The sequence below is a fragment of the Berghia stephanieae genome, chromosome 11 (genome assembly GCF_034508935.2).
Source record: "Berghia stephanieae isolate SIO BIC M18660-M18661 chromosome 11, UCSD_Bste_1.3, whole genome shotgun sequence".
Lineage (NCBI taxonomy): Eukaryota > Metazoa > Mollusca > Gastropoda > Nudibranchia > Aeolidiidae > Berghia > Berghia stephanieae.
In genome coordinates, this window is record NC_088370.1 from 42,941,036 (window position 1) to 42,963,633 (window position 22,598).

Sequence of the window (22,598 nt, forward strand, 5' to 3'; positions counted from 1 at the left end):
TATATATATATATATATATATATATATATATATATATATTATATATATATATATATATATATTGAATCGTGTTTGATACAAATATGGTACGAAAAGTGCTCGACATGTAGTAATGGAGCGAATTATTATTTAAAATATTCACCACAATGTTTGGGGCAGCCTACATCAATGTTTCAGCATAAACATTGATGTAGGCTGCCCCAAACATTGTGGTGAATATTTTAAAATAATATATATTATATATATATATATTATATATATATATATATATGTGAAATTTAGATAAGGGTAACAAAGGGAAGGTAACATTTAGTGCTCCATTTGTTTACAATAATGGATGGCCAGACGTTTCAGGTGTCACCTTTATCAAAAGACATCGACAACAAATCAGATGAATATGACAGGATAGTTCCTAGAGATTTTTGCTACTTTTCAAAATTGGAAGAAAAAAAATGTATTAAAAATGAGCATGTGCATAGATAGTCCTATTCAACTATCATTAACATGTAAAAAACTAAAAACATTAGCTTTGATACTACGCCTATAATTTGTCTCATAAAAATGTAATAAATAGGCATGGGGTAAAAGTAACCAGGGTAAACTACGAATAGAGTTGGTGTTAGGGTTGGTGGGTTAAGGTCGACTCACATACAGGCACTTCTCTAATCTTTGTTTTATTGTTTGTTTTGAAGGGTTTTACGGCACTTGCAACACATTCAGCACCAGTAAAAAGAAGAAAATGGAATAGTCGAAATATTCTAGATTTAAAATCAAAGCACCCAAAAACAAGAAAGACAAAGGGGAATTTGTTCAAATAGGAAACAGATGTAGATTCCAAGAGCATACCAAAATGTACTTAGTTTGAGATCACCTTAAAGTCTCACCCAGACACCAGCACAGGATCCCAATAAGAGGAACACACTCAAATGTTTACAGAATACATAACTAACAATACATAACAGAGAGATGATTTACAAGGGAAACAAATATCGTCTCCCAAAACTATAACTATACATTTGACTGTTCCCCCCCCCCCCCCACCCCCTCACAGTCAAGGACTCCAGCCAGGGCTGTGACAAAACTAAGTAATCCCATTCCAAGACAAAGACAGAGAACAACTTGGAAAACAGATATAAGGGGATAGAAGACACAACGTGGATGTCTAAGGGATGTCTAAGGACCCCGCCCAATTTCTGTTCTTAAAATTTCTAGTTTAGTATTAGCATAAGTGTCTGCTCCACTTGTTTTTCTGAATTGATATTGGCTTAATATCAGAGTTGACCCAATCTCTCAATCATCTATGTGTTACATGTGTGTGTTGAGAATAGAGCTCATAGCTTTAAAAAAGCTAACTCACCAATTAAATTTCATGTTGTTTATTTGTTAATCTCCTGACTTCAAGAAGTTGTGAGAGGGACTCAATAGAGATAATACAATTGGAATCACCTTTTATAGAGGAGAGGATGGTGTTAATGGCAAAGCGTCTCTCTTGTAGCCAGGCAATGGGTGCTTTACCAGTCTGGTCTTTATTTCAACTCCCATCACTCCCATATATTATCTGCTGCAACCCTTTCATGTCTTATTATTATTCATTCAAGCAGTATTTCATATCAATTGATAAGGGCTAAAACCTGAAACATCCAATTCATTCGTCTTTGTACATAAACAGGACAATGTCCTCACTTTTTCAGGCCTCAAGAAGAAAACATGATTTGCGTAGATGGGGAAAGAAAATCATAGTTTTACCAAGAGAGGTTAAATGAAATCTTGCAACAATTCTCATTTTGATGATTGCATTAAAATTACAATCCTTGAGTAAAAGGTAGGCTTAATTATTCATTAAAAGTAAAAGGCAATGGTAGTGGCTTGACAGTAGACAAGATCACACAATTTCTTTTCCCTTGGTCACAGTCTCCCCGTAAGATGGTGGTTGATCCCCTACAGAATTGACATCAGCTTCTGTGGCTGCAGCAGACTGGCTAAGGGCACCGTCAGTACTAGGGAAGATAAAAGGAAAATTTTTAAAGATGAACTTCATGATAAATAGTTTTCATTCATCACACCATAATGTTTGTATGTAAACATTCCTAACAAGCAAAGTCACATCTTTCTAATCCTGTGTTTTATGTGCCTTTTTTCAGAGGAAACAAATGTGGATTCTTATTGGAATTTTATATCTATCTGTGTGTGATCATAATTATACTTGAAATGTTATATATAAGTATATATTTCAAGTATAATTATCATCAACTTCTACAATACTGTTTCGAGCATTCGCTCTCATCAGGAAGTGAAAGCATGAAGATGTTAGTTCGTTTCTTCTGTTGAGTGTTGCCATGTTCGGTTTTCTGATGTCGAAGAATTTTTCTTCTAAGCAGATTTTGCAAATCTTAGTAGAGGGGGAGTACGACTGTGCTCTGGAGATGATTTTACATGTAATGCTGTGTTGTATGTTTTTTCTTTGAGGTTCCAAATGTGTTCGCTTAGTGTAGTTGAATGTCATTTGTGTATGTTTCTGAAGGAATATTTATGCAGATTGTATCTGGTTTTGAATAAACACTCAGTGAGGCCAACATATGTTTCTTGTTTTGGTGTGTCTGGGCGTGTAACTGTGGGTTGGTAAATAACGTTTTGAGTCAGGCAATTGCCGTTCAGTGGGCATGTTGCCTAGGTCCTGCAGCTGCATTTTTTATCTATGTTGTTGTTGGGCTGAGCTGACTGTGATCGTTTTCGTCTGTTGTAGGAGGAAATAGTGTTGTGTATGTTTGGCATGCAGATGTATCCTATTTTGATGGTGATTTTGTTCATGGTTGGGTATAAGACGTGACTGGGAGGGAAGCATATTTGTATTAGCTTGAAAAATTTGTTACCGATAGAGGTCGTCACATTGTTGCTGTAGGGTGGGTTGAACCATGTTATATTTCATTTTCTTCCACGTTTTTTCGTTGGGGTGGTAATGGTCTCTTCTTCATATTTTAGTTTGTACTCATCGCCACTTTTTTGTAGTGCGTCTGTGTATGGTGGGATTGCATCCTTGAATATGTTGTTTGTAGAGTTGTTAGATACGTAGAGTTGTTAGATAGACACTTGCTAATGCTCTCTGGGATATTTTTTTTATTATAGATGGCGGATGATTGCGATGTCTATGGACGTACAATGGGATGATGTTGGGTTTTGAGAATGGTTGGTAGGTGCCGTTGTTCAGGTTGATAGTAATGTATCAAAACAAAGCTTAGTTCGTATCCTTTCCGTCTATCATTTTAAATGTCAGCATAGTCATTCCTCCCATCTACACAGAGCCACCAACGATGCACCAGTTATTGCATTGCGTCGAAGAGGATTTCATGTCACAAATTTTGACACCATCGAGTCACCTCGGCTTGCACCTGGCAATCACTGGATAAAATTTGCATCCTTGAGATGTCTATTAATTCTTAAGAAAAGAAAAAAGCCACTTGCAGCAATATCGGAATTGTAAGGGGGGTGAGCTATGACTTTAAGAAAACTTCCTCTTTCAATGTGGTCATGCATTTGTGTGAGCATTCTTGGTATCCGATGGGCATAAACCCAGGATTTCTCGAATTAAATATCTAACTCTTCCCAATGAAATTCTAAGCCTTTGCGAAATGTCAGATTGTTTTATCTGTCGACTGGCTTGATTAAGTTTGTCAATTTGTTCTTGATTTGCTTCGCACGATGCAGTTTGTGGACGACCACTGCGAGCCTGCTCTAGGAAACAGCATCAGTTCCCGTAAAGCACTTTACCCACTTTTGAACTGTTCAAATACAAACACACAAGTCACCATAAGTACGTTTCAGCCGTTTGAATATTTATCGATGTACAACTCTCTGCTGTTTATTGCATTTTTTTTTGGTGTGATTTTTTCATCTGACATGTTGGAATAAAGGTTCTTTCAAAAAAGATTTATTAAAATCAAGAAATATAAGTTTAACAAAATTTGGTTACCTAATAGAAGAATAAATAATGCGAATTTTGATGTATAGTTTATATTGGTGAGTTTAATACAATCGTAAATATTTAATAGGCGCCAAGCCTTTTTCAGTTAAGCCTAGTAGATATGTGTAGTCTTGATAGGTTGTTCCAATGGAGGCTAAGAGTGGAAATGGTTAATTGGAACGCCACTTAATTCGTATGATTTCTCTGTGATGAAGCTGTTCTGATTTGATAATAATAATAATAATAATAATAATAATAATAATAATAATAATAATTATTATTATTATTATTATTATTATTATTATTATTATTATTATTATTATTATTATTATTATTATTATTATAATAATAATAATAATAATAATAATAATAATAATTATAATAATAATAAATAATAATCATAAATAATAATAATAATAATAATAATAATAATAATAATAATAATAATATCCATACACACAACACTCACCACATGCTTCAAAGCCTACTCACCTATGGAGGTTTAACTCATGAGACTCTCGAGTACTCATCTCATTTTCCCGTTGGCCTCTGACACGCTTTATACACCAGATGATCAGAAAACAGATGACACATAAGACAAAGACTGACACGCAAACTGCTATAATGATACCAGTCTTATCATCATCATTGCCTGTATTTCAAAAGTAATAGGAGGATCTTGCGTCAAAATCAAACTGAATTAACAATGAATTATATTTCAAATTTACAATTAAATGTATGGTTTTTTTTATTTTAACAATGACTGTGTCATTAAAAAAACCCACAAAAGGTGTGAACTCAGCCACTATCCATTAATTGTGCTCAAATGGCTTAACATTAACAAGGGGTCCTTAGCCAACAATAGCATAATATAGGAAAAGACTTAAAATTTCGCTTTACTATATTTTTCGACAGGGCATAGTGTCACATATTTTAAACCTGAGTACAATGTCAGAATGTGAGTAAAGAGCCTTTTTTTTTTTTTTACTGGACTACTCCTCTTTGAATCACCCACAGCAGGACCTCATATCATCATTTAAATCCTGCAAATTTCATAAGAATTGATAGAATCATTTTATCACAATAAATCCTTTAATAAATACAGCCATTAATTGGAAACCATTCCAATATCCCATTGGTATTTCAAGGTATATCCAGTAAAAAGTCTTTGGTACTTTCAAGTGTCATAAGTCTAATCTATTATTATTTTTTAAATGCCTATTTTTGCATACACTTACAGGCTTTATTATAGGATCAATTTTGACCGTTGATGGCTCAAAAGATTTTTCTTGGTTTAACGTATTTCTCAATATCGCATAATCATTAATATAAATGAGTGCCTATGCCCAATAAGACTTTTAATTCTGTGATTTCCCATAAAAACCCACACAATGTTTTTGTCCCTCCATGAAAATGCCACACCATTCGCAACATGTGATGGCATTATTTTGCTTTATGCATGTTTTCACCGCATATTTCGTCAAACCTTTTTTATATATTGAATCTATGGCCATTTTTTTCATCTCCTGGTACTGGTATAATTTGTGGATAACGGACTGACGTGATATTGAGGCCCTCATCTATTACTCTAATAATATTAATGTTTTTACTGGTATTTATTTGGGATTTAGGTAACCTGAAAATCGTCTCACCCAAAATTACTTTCTTGAATTTGTTGCAAACAAATTGCCAATTAGTGTTTTCAATTATTTCAATTCCCCATGCTATAGCTAAACAAATTAAGTTTGTTAGCTCATGAACAATCTCCAATGAAAACCCCTACATGAAAGATGTTCCATCAACAAACTCCTCATATTCCAAAAAGCACAAAACGGAAAACTCAAAATTCCAACTAGCCATTTGAAATGGAACAACAGCAAAACAAGAAACTTGGCATTTAAATCTCCCACTCGAGAACAAACCATCATCTTTACTCTATCTTTGCTCTACCATCCGACTTTGGAACTCCCTACCAACCAATTGTAAACAAACCCTTTCGACTGATGACTTCGAAAAATCGCTCCCTGCTTCCCTCTAAAACCCCTGTTACTGGAAAATCGGCCATACAATCTTCAGCCTGAACTTTGGCCTTAATGGAAGAAGAAGAAGAAGAAGAAGAAGAAGAAGAAGAAGAAGAAGAAGAAGAAGAAGAAGAAGAAGAAGAAGAAGAAGAAGAAGAAGAAGAAGAAGAAGAAGAAGAAGAGGAGGAGGAGGAGGAGGAGGGGGGGGGGAGGAGGGAGGAGGAGGAGGAGGAGGAGGAGGAGGAGAAGAAGAAGAAGAAGAAGAAGAAGAAGAAGAAGAAGAAGAAGAAGAAGAAGAAGAAGAAGAAGAAGAAGATAGAGGGAAGCAGGGAGCGATTTTTCAAAGTCATCAGTCGAAAGGGTTTGTTTACAATTGGTTGGTAGGGAGTTCCAAAGTCTGATGGTAGAGGGATGATAGAGTAAAGATGATGGTTTGTTCTCGAGTGGGAGATTTCAAAATCAAATGCTGAGTTTCTTGTTTTGTTGTTGATCCATTTCAAATGGCTAGTTGGAATTTTGAGTTTTCCAAAGAAGAAGAAGAAGAAGTTACAAATTCCTTACCTCTAGGTGATGGATACTCTCTTGTGTAGTAATGGACATTGTAATGGTTAGTGTCAGGCCAATTATTCGGCTTTGCCGCAAAATAGAAGTGGAGGTAAAGGACTCGCTCTGAACTTCGAAATACCAGTCCAGAATCAGATGTAAAATTTCCACAAAAACGGCGCAGGGAAGGAGCACTTGGATCAGGACCTGAGGGTTGTTAAAATGGTGATGATGATGATGATGGCTCATGAATGGAATTTGTGAAATGAATTCAAATAAAGAGTGCCATTCAAAGATCTTATTACAGAAAAGGATGTGCTTATTTTTTTCTGCCGTTTTTCTTAAGTAATGCAGCCATGTTTTTATTGTTATTTTTGTTGTAGGCTGTAGAAGGGTTTGGTATAGAAATTGAGCTTTTTTATATAGCGCAATATCCACTAAACATGCTCAAGGCGCTTTACAAGGGGTCCCTGGCCAGCAGGAACACTTAAAAACGTATTATGAGACATGACAATCTTTTTCAGACAAAGACAACGCTGTTAACGGTCAGGTACTCATTTTACCTGAGTATGGTGAGAGAATGTGAGTAAAGAGCCTTTTCCAAGGACTCAACTATGCACAGAGCGAGGCTCAAACCCAGGGCCTTCTGATCCAAAAGTAAGTGTCATACAACAGGCCACATAGCTGCACAGATGAAATGATTTTCAAAGCAATGGAGGATCTGTGAAGAGCCCACCCCTAAAAATTGCAAAGATGAGCTGCTCTGTTGTAAAGACCATGCTTACCGTTATTTTTTGACACATGGAAGACATTATTATGTTTGACTGCCTTCCAAAGACAAAACAATTAACGGGAAACATGACTCTTTAATAGACTGGATTGAATACAAACATCCAGGGAAGCTTTGAAATGGAGTTCTGCTGTTGCAGGACGATGCGCCATCCTATGATTGCGGATTAGAAATCTTAACTCATTCTTCCTATTCACTCGTTTGGGCCCCTTTAGATTTTAAATATCTTCCTTACATTAAAGAAATACCTCAAAGGGAAGCATTTTGAAGATGAAACTTAGGCATTGGTAAAGCAGTGAGGTCCCTGCTTTATTTACACAGAGATGGTTGCTATCTTGACTGTTCTTGATAAAAGAGTGGTAAATAGCAGCAATAGCAGTTCTGGAGTCGAAAATACCTTTAAGGAATGGGACAAATTTTCTGAATTAAACTGTGTATGAACAAAGCAAGATGGCGGCTGGGACTTTGCTCCTGTGCCAGTGCCAAAATGGAAGTTTTAAGAGCTTCGGAAGACTGGTTTAAGGTCAAATCCAAGAGCTACTTTGGAAGGACTTTTCAAGGTCAAGGAAAGATGGGAGAAACGCACCACTTTAACTGGGGACTATGTAGATGAATAAAAGTAAGTGTATAGAATTTCATGAGAATCCAAACATTCCTTCATAATTAGGACAATTTTTATTTGATCAACCCTTTTATGTGTATCATCCTGAAAAAATATATATACATATAAATATCTCTGAACATAAATTGAAATAATAGCTATTAAATCATCCCAATATAATACCGTTTTTTGGTGGTTGGACACAAATAGTCTGACAGACATGATTGTATAGACAGTCAGAAATACTTGCATAGATAGACAGACAGACAGACAGACAGATATGCTTGCATTGACAGACAGACATGCTTGCATAGGCAGACAGACATGTTTGCATAGACAGACAGACATGCTTGCATTGACAGACAGACATGCGTGCATAGATAGACAGGCATGTTTGCATAGACAGACAGACATGCTTGCATTGACAGACAGATATGCTTGCATTGACAGACAGACATGCGTGCATAGACAGACATGTTTGCATAGACAGACAGACATGCTTGCATTGACAGACAGATATGCTTGCATTGACAGACAGATATGCTTGCATTGACAGACAGATATGCTTGCATAGACAGACAGACATGCTTGCATTGACAGACAGACATGCTTGCATAGATAGACAGACATGCGTGCATAGATAGACGGACAGACAGACAGACAGGCATGTTTGCATGTCAGACAGACACGCTTGCACCGATAGATAGACATGCTTGCATAGAAAGACAGTATGCTTTCGTAGACAGACAGACAGACAGACATGCCTACATAAACAGACAGGCATGCTTGCAAAGACAGACAGATAGACATGTTTGCACAGACACAACAGGCCTGCTTGTATAGACAGATGGCCATGCTTGAATAGACAGACGGACATGCTTGCCTATACAGACAAGCTTGCAAAGACAGACAAGTTTGCATATACAGACAAACATGCCAGCATAGACAGGCATGCCTGCACAGGCAGACAGATATGCATGTGTAGACAGACAGTCAAGCTAGCAGATGACTAGAAATTTCCTCCAACTACCTCTAACTTCAAGGTATATTTCGTCACATGGCCAAAAGTGATTTTTGTCCCCGTATTTCTTAACAGCAACCTCTAAATAACCATCAAGTGACACTAATTCCCACAGACAAACAAGGGTGCTGAAATGAACACAGATTAAAATGTTGATTCATAATCTTAGCACAAAGAAACATGTCAAAGATTACAGTAGAGTATGAATATGGACAACTAGCCCAGGTAGAGAAAAAGCTCTTTATTTTAGTATCAACATATAATGATTGTAGTAAGTGATAAATTTATAAATATTTCTAGGTATATGTATTGGGTGTGATGAAAAAAACCCTGGAAAAGTCTGTAACCCCCAGATCATAACTGATGCAAGTCTGAAATTTCATCACAATCAGAACCAATTTATTGAACTTTATGTACACAAAATTTCAGAAAAAAATTTATTGAGAAATATTTACTTGACGATTGTTTTAATAGATACACCTCAAATTTGCCATGTCGAAGATTTTGGCGTAATTCCCAACTTTTAATGTGACCCGTCAATCCCCCATTTTGCTTTATGACTGCGAGTAGCCTTTTTAAAAATCTTTTTTGATCCAATTGATTTTCTTATATCTTAGATAATGATTCGATTCCATGAAATTTAAATTGACTACTCTTTTATCTAGCTCTGCTTTTTACACTGTTTGACATCATTGTCCATATTATGCTGTAGTCCATTTTATTCATGTCAGGACTCATTGGAGAACATTTAATATTTAGAAATAAATCAAACATGATTTCTGCATCGTATTGAAAATAATGTAACATTGTTAAATGGAAAACTTATTCTAGAAGCGATCCAAATAGGACTTTTTGGTTTTCAACAAGACTGGGTAAATTCTTTCGCCAATCATACAACACTGCTAAAACATTGGCCCTCAGCTACTCAACTGCGGAGTACTGCTCAGCTGTATGGGCCCGATCATGCCATGCCTCCAAGCTAGACCCCGAGCTCAACAACGCCTGCCGGATCATAACGGGCCAGCTGAGAGCAACTCCATTACCACTGGTCTACCGTGCAGCAGGAATAGCCCCACCACACATCCGGAGGGAAACTCATGCCCAAATACAAAAATACAAACAGGAAATTGACCAGAGACACCCCTTCATGACCACAATTGCCCCAAAAGCAGGCTCAAATCAAGGAAAAGCTTCCTCACAGTAGAGAGCCTTCACCCAGACCACTCAGCATTCTTCCGCCTGGACAAATGGGTAGAATGGGACAAGACAGCAAACGATGCCCTCCAGCCCCCAACAGAAAAGCTCCCAGCAGGCACAGACCTCAAGAGAAAAGAATGGGTGGCGTTGAACAGAGCTAGAGCAAAGGTGGGAAACACCGCACCAACCTCTTTAAATGGAAAATCTCACCGGGCACTGAATGCCCATGCGGTCACCCCAGACAGACCATGGACCACATCCTGTCTGAATGCTCGCTGGGACCTCACTGCACCAATGCTGACCTGAGGAATGCAACCAGACTGCCCGGGACTGGCTGACTCACTGGCGCGACAAGATATGATGATGATGACTGCTAAAAACAAGATGCAAGTTTGGAAACTTTAGATATCTTAATCTTTACACGACTTTGGTATAACGGGCATCATTTCTTAACCAATCATGAGTTTTAACTAAATTTTAACAAGTATTAATTTAAGGTATTGCTCTTGTCGCTTGCAAATTTTCAACTGTTTCTGTTCTTCGTATTGAAACAGTGTGACAATTTTTCCCGTTTTTTTTCTCGCAAATTTTTGCAAATTTTCTTTTTTTTTTTTTATTTGCAAAATGTTGGATTTTATTTTGCAAACAACCACCATGCCAGGATACAGTCCCCTAGGCATTCCATGAAGAAATATAGCTAATCCATCAAACAAGATGTCTGATGTCAACAGGAATTACCCAGGTTGTCCAAAGTACTTAGTTTAAGGTCATCTAAACGTTTCATCCAGAAACCAGCACAGGATCCCACTAAATAAGAACATACTTAAATGTTTACAAGATGTGTTCAAAATAAAAATACAATGATCAGTACATAACAGAGAGATGATTTACAAGGAAAACATTTCACCTCCGATTGATGCTGAGAGTGTTGATGTTATAAGTATAACTGAAGTGTTACCTAAAAATCAGCAAAGAGGTAAAATCGAGCCGGTAGAACTTCAGAACTTCAGGCTTTGATTGTTTTCACAATATTCAGGATAAAAGTTGTCATCGTGGTGTAGCCATATGGGTTCGTTCAAAGCTAAATGCTCAACCAGTCAAGTTGTCAGACAACTTATCATCCAAAGAATCCGTTTGGTGTGAAATAACACTTAGAGACAATGATAGGATGTTAGTTGGCTCGGTTTATCGTTCACCGAATAGCTCTTTTGAAAACAATGATAAGATTAATGAACTTTTAGTTAAAATGACAGAAGGCAAATCACATGTTCTAGTTACGGGAGATTTTAACTTTCCTGAAGTAGACTGGGCAAACGAGTTATCCCCCAAGGACTCAGATCACTCTGCTTCTAAATTCATGGAAGCTGTCAGGGATTCATTCTTAACACAGCACGTTAAGCAACCAACTCACTACCGTTCAGAGCAAACCCCAAATATTTTGGACCTGGTTTTTACAAATGAACATTCAATGATTGACTCAATAAGACATGAGGCTCCACAAGGCAAGAGTCACCACCAGGTTTTATATTTTGACTTTAGATGTTACACAAAGAAATGTTACTCGAACGAACCCCGCTACTGTTTCGATAAAGGCGACTACAAACAGCTTTCTGAATTAGTCTCAGCTGCAGACCTAACACAAAAAATAATAAACCTGTCTGTACTCGATGCATGGACTATTATCAAATCTGAAGTTATGTCAGCAGTGGACATCAGCGTACCAAAAGTTAAAAGTAGTTCAGACAGAACTTCACCTCGGTGGATCAATCCTACAGTCTTGGCAAAACTCAAGAAAAAGAAGCAAGCTTACAAAAAGTACTTAGAAACTAGAGAGGGTGCAGACTATATTAGTTACACGAGGGCCAGAAATCAAGCCAAAAGCTCATGCAGAATTGCTGTAAAGGACTATGAGAGATCTATTTCTCGTATGGCTAAAGTGAACCCGAAAAAGTTTTTTGCATATGCTAGAACAAAAACGAAGACTAAAGACGGTATTGCAGATTTGTATGATGATCATAAGACAGCCTCATCTAGCATTGACAAAGCCAATATTCTTAACAAGTTCTTTAGCAGTGTATTCACCAACGAGGATCTTACTAATATACCTACATGTGAAAGAAAAAGTGTAAACAACATACTATCAGATATAGAATTCGACAAAGACACTGTAAAGAAGAAACTAGACAAACTCAATTTGAACAAGTCCCCAGGACCTGACATGTTCCACCCCCGCGTATTGTGTCAGTTGTCAGAAGAGCTCTCCGAACCATTAGCGTTACTGTTCCAAAAATCACTTGACTCAGGAACTCTTCCACCCGATTGGAAAGAAGCACAAGTTACACCGTTATTCAAGAAAGGAGACAAGAGTAATCCGGGCAATTATCGACCAGTTAGCCTCACCTCAGTGGTTTGCAAAATAATGGAGAGCATTATTAGAGACTATGTCATAACTCACCTAAAGAACAACAAGTTACTGTCTGAATGCCAACATGGCTTTGTTTCTGGCAGGTCATGTTCCACTAACCTCATAAAGACTTTAAATGATTGGACAGAGTTTCTCGACCAAGGATCTTCAGTTGACGCAATCTACTTAGATTTTGCTAAAGCTTTTGATTCTGTTCCCCATCAAAGACTCTTAAACAAACTGGAAGCTCATGGTGTTCAAGGAAATACTCTAAGCTGGATTAAGCATTTTCTAGTAGGCAGGAAACAGAGAGTTAGCGTGCAAGGCACAGTGTCAAATTGGACAGAAGTTCTTAGTGGAGTGCCACAAGGCAGCGTCTTAGGTCCAACTCTTTTCGTAATCTTCCTTAATGATTTACCAAGTATTTTGTCTAGCTCATGTTCAATGTATGCCGATGATACTAAAGTATACAGAAAGGTAAACAATCTAGAAAATAGAGACAGTCTTCAGTTAGATATTGACAATCTAGTCAACTGGGCAGACGATTGGAAACTGAAGTTCAACGCTGGAAAATGCACAGTGCTACATCTTGGAACGAAAAACAAAATCTTTCACTACGATATGAGACAGCATCACTGTAGCGACAGAACAGCTCTGAATAAGTCAAAACTTGAGAAAGATTTGGAAGTACATGTTGATACTAAATTAAAATTCTCAAAGCATATAGAAACACAAGTTAATAAGGCAAACAGAATCCTTGGACTCATCAGAAGATCTTTTACCTATTTAGATGCAGCAACTATGAAAATACTATTTACTGCATTAGTCAGACCCCATCTCGAGTTCAGCAACTCAGTATGGTCACCACAAATTGAGAAAGATAAGAAACTTATTGAAGGCGTGCTTCGCAGAGCAACAAAAGTAATTCCTGGGTTGAAAGATAAGCAATATGAGGATAGACTGAAACGTATTGAAATTCCAAGCATGACATACAGACGAGTACGAGGTGATATGATTGAAACATACAAGTTTACACACAGTTTGTATCAAGTCGAGAGTAAACTTTTCGTGTTTGCAAACAATGGAACCAGAGGTCATAATTACAAGCTGCATAAACCAAGGTGTAACACATCGCTTAGGCAACACTACTTTAATCAACGTGTGATCGACCGCTGGAACAGTCTCCCTGAAACGGTGACCAATGCTCCAAGTGTCAACGCCTTAAAAAATAGCTTAGATAGCCACTTAGCAGATTACATGTTTAGCATAGTTGAACCGCCCATTAAAATCCCATCAAAGGGTTAGACGTATATACAGGTCAAAAGATCTGTTAGGGTTAGGGCCTTCAATTTATCAAAAAGGTTATATATTATAGATACAGGTCAAAAGATCTGTTAGGGCTTTTTATTGACTTTTATCTCGATGAACTGAATGCCAAGATCAGCAAAGGCACAAAACGCCTAATACGCTGGAAAACTATACAACTATACAACTAAAATTAACACAATACGTTTGACTATTCCCCCTCAGCCAAGGACTGTACAACCAAGGCTATACCCATCACTGCTGGAAAGAAAAGGGGATCAGAAGAGCACCAGACTCAAAATGGAATGCGAGTTTGGAGCGCTCTACTAATTGAGCTAACAGAAAAACTAAAAGTTTGTTAGCAAAACTGAATCGGAAAAGAATTTGAAATTTACCAAATTTTGATCCAACATTTAAAAAAACTCACACAAAGTGATACTAGTTGTAAGGGTTGCAAACATGTAATAAATTTTTTTAAAGAAAAAAAAAACAACAAAAAACTCAACACCCTTTTTTCGATGCCCAGGAGAAATTTTCAAAATCAGACTGAGATTGTCCAAGTGTAAACCTTAGAGCAGTACAGCAAAGTGAGCAACTGTGGCTAAGTTTCTTGTTCAGGAAAAAAAAAAAACCCACAAAAATCGATGCTGACTGCAGGCTCCAGGTGAATATATGCAATGCCTTAGCCACTCATCCCCAAAAGTAAGAGTTTACAAATCCAACACTCACCCTGATTTTCCTGACGTATCTAGTTTCAAGAATTGATCGCTGTGCGTCGCCAACATTGTCACCATATTTTCTTGGCAAGAGGAACCTTGAAACACTAGAAGGACAGCGACAAATTGATGCTATACACTTATGTAAAATACTCCCCTGTTTTCCCACCAAATCAATTGTATTAACACAAAAATTATGTGTAACTTTAAACTTTAATTTACAGTCTGTTAAAGGGAGAACTAATCACCCAATTGAAAGCCAGGTGATGTCAGCTTCATTAGCTTTAAAAAAGAAATAGGGTTGGGGATCAAGATTGTTCCGAACAGCCAATGTTAAATTTTTATCATCGAGCACAACTTACTGGCAAGTCAGAAATGATAAAACTATTTCTTACAGACTGATATAGGAGTAACTTGCAAACCTTTTTTGATTTCAGGCTAATTCTATCATCTGTTGACTCAAATTAATACTAAGAAAATCTGCTAGGATGTAGCACCTAGTCCTTTTTGACTTTCATTGCGAGTATAATTGATTCTACACAATTCTAGCAAATCCCCCACAGAAAATGACGACGTCATTTTATATCTCTCTTGATACTATCAAGAAATAATAATCTCATCCGCAACAATAAATGATGACGTAATTTTTAATCTCTCTTGATACGATCAAGTAATATTAATAATCTATCTAATCTATAAAATATATTTTTAAAAAAATAGGTTTGGGTATCAACATTTTTCCAAAAGTCAATGTTTTAAATTTTTATCGTTCAACACAGAATTACCGGCAAAATCTGAAAAATTAGAAAACTATTTTTTTATAGAATGATATACGAGTAGCAGCAGGAAGTTGTATCCAAAACAAACAAGGGGAACTGCTATTTGAAGAACAACATATAGAAAGCCGATGGGTAGAATACATAGGCGAACTGTACAATGATCCAAATAGAAATGAACCACCACTGAAATTCAAAGAACCATTAAGCGGACCAAACATCACAAAAAGTGAAATTGAACATGCCATGGAACGAATGAAGGATGGTAAAGCAACAGGCCCTGATGAAATATCTGTAGAGGTATTAAAAAGCCTAGGAGATCTAGCAATTGATGAACTTCACATATTATTCAACAATATATACAATACTGGGAAAATTCCAGAAGATCTCTGTAACTCTATTTTCATAGCAATACCAAAGAAAGCAGGTGCAGTCAGATGCGAAAATTTTAGAACTATAAGTTTAATAAGTCACATCAACAAAATACTGTTGCGTATAATTATCAACAGGCTAAGGAATAAGATTAACCCCGAAATCGCAGAAGAACAATATGGATTCCAACCTGACAGAGGGACAAGGAACGCAATATACCTCCTCCGTGTTTTAAGTGAAAGAGCTATACAGGTTCAGACCCCACTATACCTCTGTTTTGTCGACTACAAAAAAGCTTTTGATAGAGTACGCCACGAAGAAATACTAAAACAACTGCACTCCATTGGCGCTGATGAGAAAGACCTCAGACTCATGCAAACATTATACTACACCCAGCAGGCATCTATCAAAATCGGAAACTCTACAGGAAATTCCATTCCTATTAAGAAAGGAGTTCGTCAAGGGTGTGTTGCCTCACCAGATCTGTTTAATCTATACCAAGAAACAATCATGAGGGGCATAAATAATATGGAGGGAATAAAAGTAGGAGGTCACAACATAAATAATATAAGATACGCAGACGATACGGTACTCATTGCAACATCAGAAATCCAACTTCAAAAGATTGTTGACAAATTGGTAGTAGATAGTGAAGCCAAGGGAATGGAAGTGAATATCACCAAAACAGAATGCATGGTAATACAGAAAAACCCTGAAAACAACAACACCTGCAATATAACGATTCACGGCGAGCAGCTTACCAACGTAGAAAGTTTTAAATACCTAGGTTCAATAGTGACAACAGATGGAAGATGTAACCGAGACATACGAGCAAGAATAACTCAAGCCAAACAGGCCTTCATGGACCTGGGAAACATTTTGAAAAACAAACAGATGTCGTTCGGGATTAGATTCCGAGTCTTGAAGTGCTACGTGTGGCCAATCTTGTTCTACGGATGCGAAAGCTGGACTACAAATGCAGAAACACAAAAGAACATTGAAGCTTTTGAAATGTGGTGCTTGAGAAGGATGCAGAGAATATCGTATACCGCACACAAAACGAACGAAGAAGTGCTAAAACAAACATACCAACAAAGGAAACTAATGCCCTTAATAGTGGATCGACAACTATCCTTTTTCGGACACATAGTAAGGAAAGATAAGAATGAATACCTGGCAAGTTGTGGAAAAATACCTGGTAAACGCGCCCGGGGGAGACAAAGAAAAACACTCATAGACCAACTGAAGGGCTTCACCAACCTAACAATCCAAGAGCTGTTTGAAAAAGCAAGAGACAGGGAGGAATGGAGAGAGATAATTCATGCAGTATCCGAAGCCTGGACCAGGCATGGAACCTAGAAGAAGAAGAATACGAGTAAGATATAAAAAGATATACTTAATTCATCCTTGTATGAAAATTAAAATTCTGTATCACAACATAATTCGGTAATATATAAAAGAAATATCAAATGTAAAGAAATTACATAAAAATTGGCAAAGCCTAATCTTTAATATCTTTAAAAGTACAGTGGAACAATGAGCGGATATATGGTGACTATGTGTCGATAATACACTTATAATAGAATTGTTGCAATAGGATGTTTTCGATATAAATAAAATATCAAATGAGTATGAAGATACTTTATAAATGGTAAAGATTAAATGAGGTTATAATAAAAGTAGAGAGGGATAATAAGTAAAAATCGTGTTATTGCAGTGTGCAAATATTTCCGCTGATGAATAAATAAATTATTTTGCACGAACACAGTATTTTGGTTATCGCCTTATTCATAGAAATATCTATCATTTGTTTTAAAGTAAAAGAAGTAGATAAGAAATTGGGTAGCAGTTACATGTTATTTGTAAGCGGTAAAATGTTGTATAAATATAACTATTGAATCACTTCTCTATATTATCATTATTTCATACAAAGATAAATGAATATGTTGGCTTTAACACATTTAAAAATAACTTCAAATAACTTTAAATTCAAGACGGGACAAATAAGTTAATATCATATATTAGTTACTATTTACATGATTATGTTAATACTATCAATGGTACGAGTTTTCTATTACCCGTTGACTCCAAGATGATTCGTCTCATGAGACTGAGTAGCTTAGATTATATTATTGACCCTGACCAGAATAAATTGCCTCCATAGGCCTTATGGTTTTGTAGGACTACTTTTTGTAACATCAGAACATCTACTTTTCTCACCGTAATCTGACTTGAAATTAAGATGAATGAGAAGATCTCTCTCAATCTTTTTCTGGATGACAATCTCAACTAAGAGGACATTCCCTGAGCTGTCGATCTGTTTATATTGCCTGTGACAGGTGCTTGCCAGAATGTGGGATGAATTGCTGAGACCTGGGGGTCATACATTAAGGTCAGAAAGTTTATATGATGTTAAAAGAATATCATATCACAATCAAATTCCTAAGAGACTCTTTTAATACCTTGCATCACTTATTGGTGATAGGGTGAAATACTTAATTTTTAAATTTTATTATATATTTATGTACACACCTATTTATAGCATGTTCCAAAAGTTCTGTTACACCCAAAAGAAAAAGTGAATACTTTTACAGTATGAATTATTAACTCGCTCAATCCTAGAGATTTTTGCTACTTTTCAAAATTGGAAAAAAATGTTATAAAAATGAGCCAGTACATAGATAGTTTTATTCGACTACCATTAACATGTAAACACTACAAACATTAGCTTTGATACTAGTATAATTTGTCATAAAAATGTAATAAATAGGCATGGGGTAAAAGTAACCCGGTAAACTACGGATATAGTCAGTGTTAGGGTTGAGTGAGTTAATACACAACTAATAGCATGAGACTGTTCACCGATGAGTAGCAATTCATTCGATACACAGCAGTGGTCTAATTTGATTATAACGATCCCGAGTGGCACATACATTTTGAAAAAAATTCTTATAGCCTTCAACTAATGTATCAGACCGTCTTAATTCTTTTTACCGCCAGTGTGAGCCCAAAACTTGCACCTAACAAAAGCTTTTCATTTTGGTTGTAAACCGTATTTCATTGATTCCAAAAATGGTTACACTAATAATGCTGGGGTGTCAAGTCAAATGGTTCTAGGACATTAACGGAATCTTGATATTTGTCCATACTACACGTTTTAGGTAGTATTCTAACACTAGTACATATATAGAAAATTGCATGACCAGGAACATCTCACATGGCCTCAGAAAAACAGGAATACTGTCCTCTGTACTGACATTATAATGGCATGGCGTTTCTTTTTGTTTTTGTTTTTTTTTTTTTTTTTTTTGTTGCATTGTTTGCAGTCGCAAAATAACACAAAAAATCCCCGATTTGCATTGCAGCCACAAATTCTACTGCTTTTTTGCAATTTTTTTTTTGCAAGTTTTCGAGATTTTATAAGAGCATAGGAATAGCTTCATTACCAAAAAGAGTTCCATATTCACCATGGAAGGCAATGTTTTCACTGTAACAAGTGGAACAATTTCGCATACTGTTTCAACTGCTGTACTGTACTGGATTGCATATTTTTTGACAGACAAAAGTAACAGAGATCTTGGTCATTTAGAAATCACCTTCAAAGGCTCTTTACACACATTCTTCCAATGCACTATGAGTACCAAACCATAAAGGCATCATGTCTCATTCTATATGTGTTACTGTTGGATTGGGACCCCTCATAAAGCGTTTTGAGCACATTTACTGGATATCAAGAAATATAAAAGTTCAAGATAAAAGCTAATGTTCTAATAAAAATAAAACATACCGTCATAAATGGTGAGCAAGTTTTTATCACATTTGTCATCATTATTATCCACAATATGCAGTTCCCGAAGGTTTATTGTCATCACTTCGGTTATTCTGACATGGATTTTAAACTGGCACTTGAATGGACTGAAAGACACAGAGAAGAATTTGAATACAACCCATTATTCGAAAAAACAAAAAACAAAACAAAAACACCTCGGTAATTCAATAATAATACCATAAACAGCAACAAATTAAAAAAAACACAATCATGGCTATGATGGGGACAACAATGATGAAGATGATGATGATGACGATGACAATAATCATAGTAACATAATAATAATAATTGTAATAATAATAATAATACTAATAATAATAATAATACTAATAATAATAATAATAATAATAATAATAATAATAATAATAATAATAATAATAATAATAATAATAATACTAATAATAATAATAAGTACTAGGACGACAACAACGATGATGATGATGATGACGACGATGATGATGATGATGACGATGACGACGATGATGATGATAATAATAATAATAATAATAATAATAATAATAATAATAATAATAATAATAATAATAACGACGACGACGATGACGATGACGATGACGATGATGATGATGATGATGATGATGATGATGATGATGATGATGATGATGATGATGATGATAATAATAATAATAATAATAATAATAATAATACAGTTGAATCCGATTAATCGCACACCCTCGGGAGTTCGGTTTTGGGTGTCGATTAAGCAGAGTGTGCAATTACGTGGAGAGCTAATAATATCATCTAAACCTTAGCTTTCATGTGCAATTTATGTAGGACCTTCCCTTCTGGATTTTTTATACAGGCTTGGGACTGTCATACTCGACATACCTTATTAGAAAGTTTCTTTTTCAATTTTTATTTCTTTACTTGTTTTTCCAGTTTGGTTATTTGTTTTAATATTTGGGGTTATTTTTTCTTTTTCTTTCTTCATTTTCTTAATTCACATTTTACCGACAACAAAATGTGACATGTGTGTTTGTAAGAACAATAATTATGAAGCATTGATAGATTGCTATTCTGTGCAAACTGTTTATAAACCCTTGTCTCCAATCCCGTCAATGTAGATCATCTGTCAAGCATTCTTCTCAGATTTAGTTAGCGACGTTGTTTGTCCACCATGTCAAGTTTTTCAGTTTTGTCAGGGGTAGTTTACGATAACTGATCCTCATCTTCATTATCCAGGCATTGTGGTTTTTTTTTGTGTCTGAACGGAGCTCCTGAGATGTCAGTTCACCGTTGATGGGTATATTGTTGTCCATTGTAAAGAATTGATCAAATGCTTCGGCCAATAAGTTGTGTGGAATGCCACTGCAATCAGGTGTAGTATTAAGCGGAGATGGTGTGCTATTAAGTGGAGCGATTATATAGAAAAAAAATCAGTTTTTTTGGGAATGTGTAGCGTATAAGCAGAGTGTGCAATTAATCGATAATAATAATAATAATAATAATAATAATAATAATAATAATAATAATAATAATAATAATAATAATAATAATATTAATAATAATCATCATCACCATCACAATAACAATATCATGGACAGGGATGCTTGATGTTAAAGACATTTTACCAGATATGAGGGAACAACAACAATGAGTGATAAAGCATTTGTGCAAGTCCAACCCAACAGATTGAAATCTCATGTAGGTTTCATGACAATAGTGTGTTGCAATCTATAGCTGAACTCCTCTTGATGCTTTATCACTCATTGTTATTGTTCCCGTTGTTCCCTCATTTCTGGTAAAATGCCAAATTGAAAACTTCAAATTTAGTAATTTTTATGCAAATTTTTTGTAATTTGACAAGTGATTTCTGAAATTGTATACGAACAACCACATTATTATTATTATTATTATTATTATTATTATTATTATTATTATTATTATTATTATTATTATTATTATTATTATTATTATTATCATTATCATTATATTATCATTATTATTATTATTATTATTATTATTATTATTATTATTATTATTATTATAATTATCATCATGCTATTCTTACACCAGATATTGTGCTTTAGGTATCCTCTTCTTGATATCAGTACCATATATATGCGAGTCTGTTATAGTATGAGTCTCGCTACAGTCTTTTTTATAGTCCGGAGATGAAACAAAATGAGAAGGAAAGGGGATTAGAATCGTGAATTGAAATCTTATGCAGAGTTTACCACACTCCAGATGTGACCAACCAACAGTACTTTGTCACAGTGGTTCAGATTTTGAAAATTAAATTTACAACCAGAAATAAGAGACTTGGAGCTAACATTTTTTTTTATCACGACAAAACCACAACATTTTTTGTTTTATCACGACGAAACCACAAACATTTTTTGTTTTATCACGACGAAACCACAAACATTTTTTGTTTCATCATGACAAAACCACAACAATTTTTGTTTTATCACAACAAAACCACAACATTTTTTGTTTTATCACGACAAAACCACAACATTTTTTGTTTTATCACAACAAAACCACAAACATTTTTTGTTTTATCACGACGAAACCACAAACATTTTTTGTTTTATCACGACAAAACCACAACATTTTTTGTTTTATCACGACAAAACCACAAACATTTTTTGTTTTATCACGATGAAAACAGATATACCTTTTTTGTTTTACCATGACGAAAACAGATATACATTTTTTGTTTTATCACGACGAAAACAGATATACATTTTTTTAAAGCATTGTTTCAAGATCAACTGAGTGATTTAACAACTGAAATTTGCTTTCACTCCAATTTTGTCACTTGTTGTGGAGTCAGGTAAACGGATCATCAAAAAGAGGGGAGGAAAAAGCCAGAAAAGTGACCCCACTCTGTTTGAGCCCTTGCAGTTGCAGGTAACTTGTGTACTGTTTGTACTGAAATGGAGATTTGGTTCAGTATGATTCACTAAGGGAATAAATGAAGTATTGTGAAGCCCATTGAGCATGGTGAAACTCTCTCTCTCTCTCTCTCTCTCTCTCTCTCTCTCTCTCTCTCTCTCTCTCTCTCTCGCTCTCTCTCTCTCTTTTTTTTTTTTTTTTTTTTC

The 22,598-nt window shown here is 35.6% G+C and overlaps 1 protein-coding gene across 1 annotated transcript in view; it reads right to left on the reverse strand.

Moving 5' to 3' along the window:
* Positions 1–1,032: 1,032 nt before the first annotated feature.
* The window catches only part of LOC144957138 (uncharacterized), a 25,711-nt gene continuing 4,145 nt past the window's right edge, over positions 1,033–22,598 (reverse strand). The window contains exons 4-9 of the mRNA XM_078888158.1: positions 21,563–21,647; positions 19,492–19,619; positions 17,925–18,077; positions 6,541–6,729; positions 4,451–4,610; positions 1,033–1,997 (exon numbers count right to left, since the gene is read on the reverse strand). Of these exons, the coding sequence (XP_078744284.1) occupies positions 1,883–1,997; positions 4,451–4,610; positions 6,541–6,729; positions 17,925–18,077; positions 19,492–19,619; positions 21,563–21,647 (830 nt within the window). The 3' untranslated portion in view covers positions 1,033–1,882. The remainder of the gene's footprint in view (positions 1,998–4,450; positions 4,611–6,540; positions 6,730–17,924; positions 18,078–19,491; positions 19,620–21,562; positions 21,648–22,598) is intronic.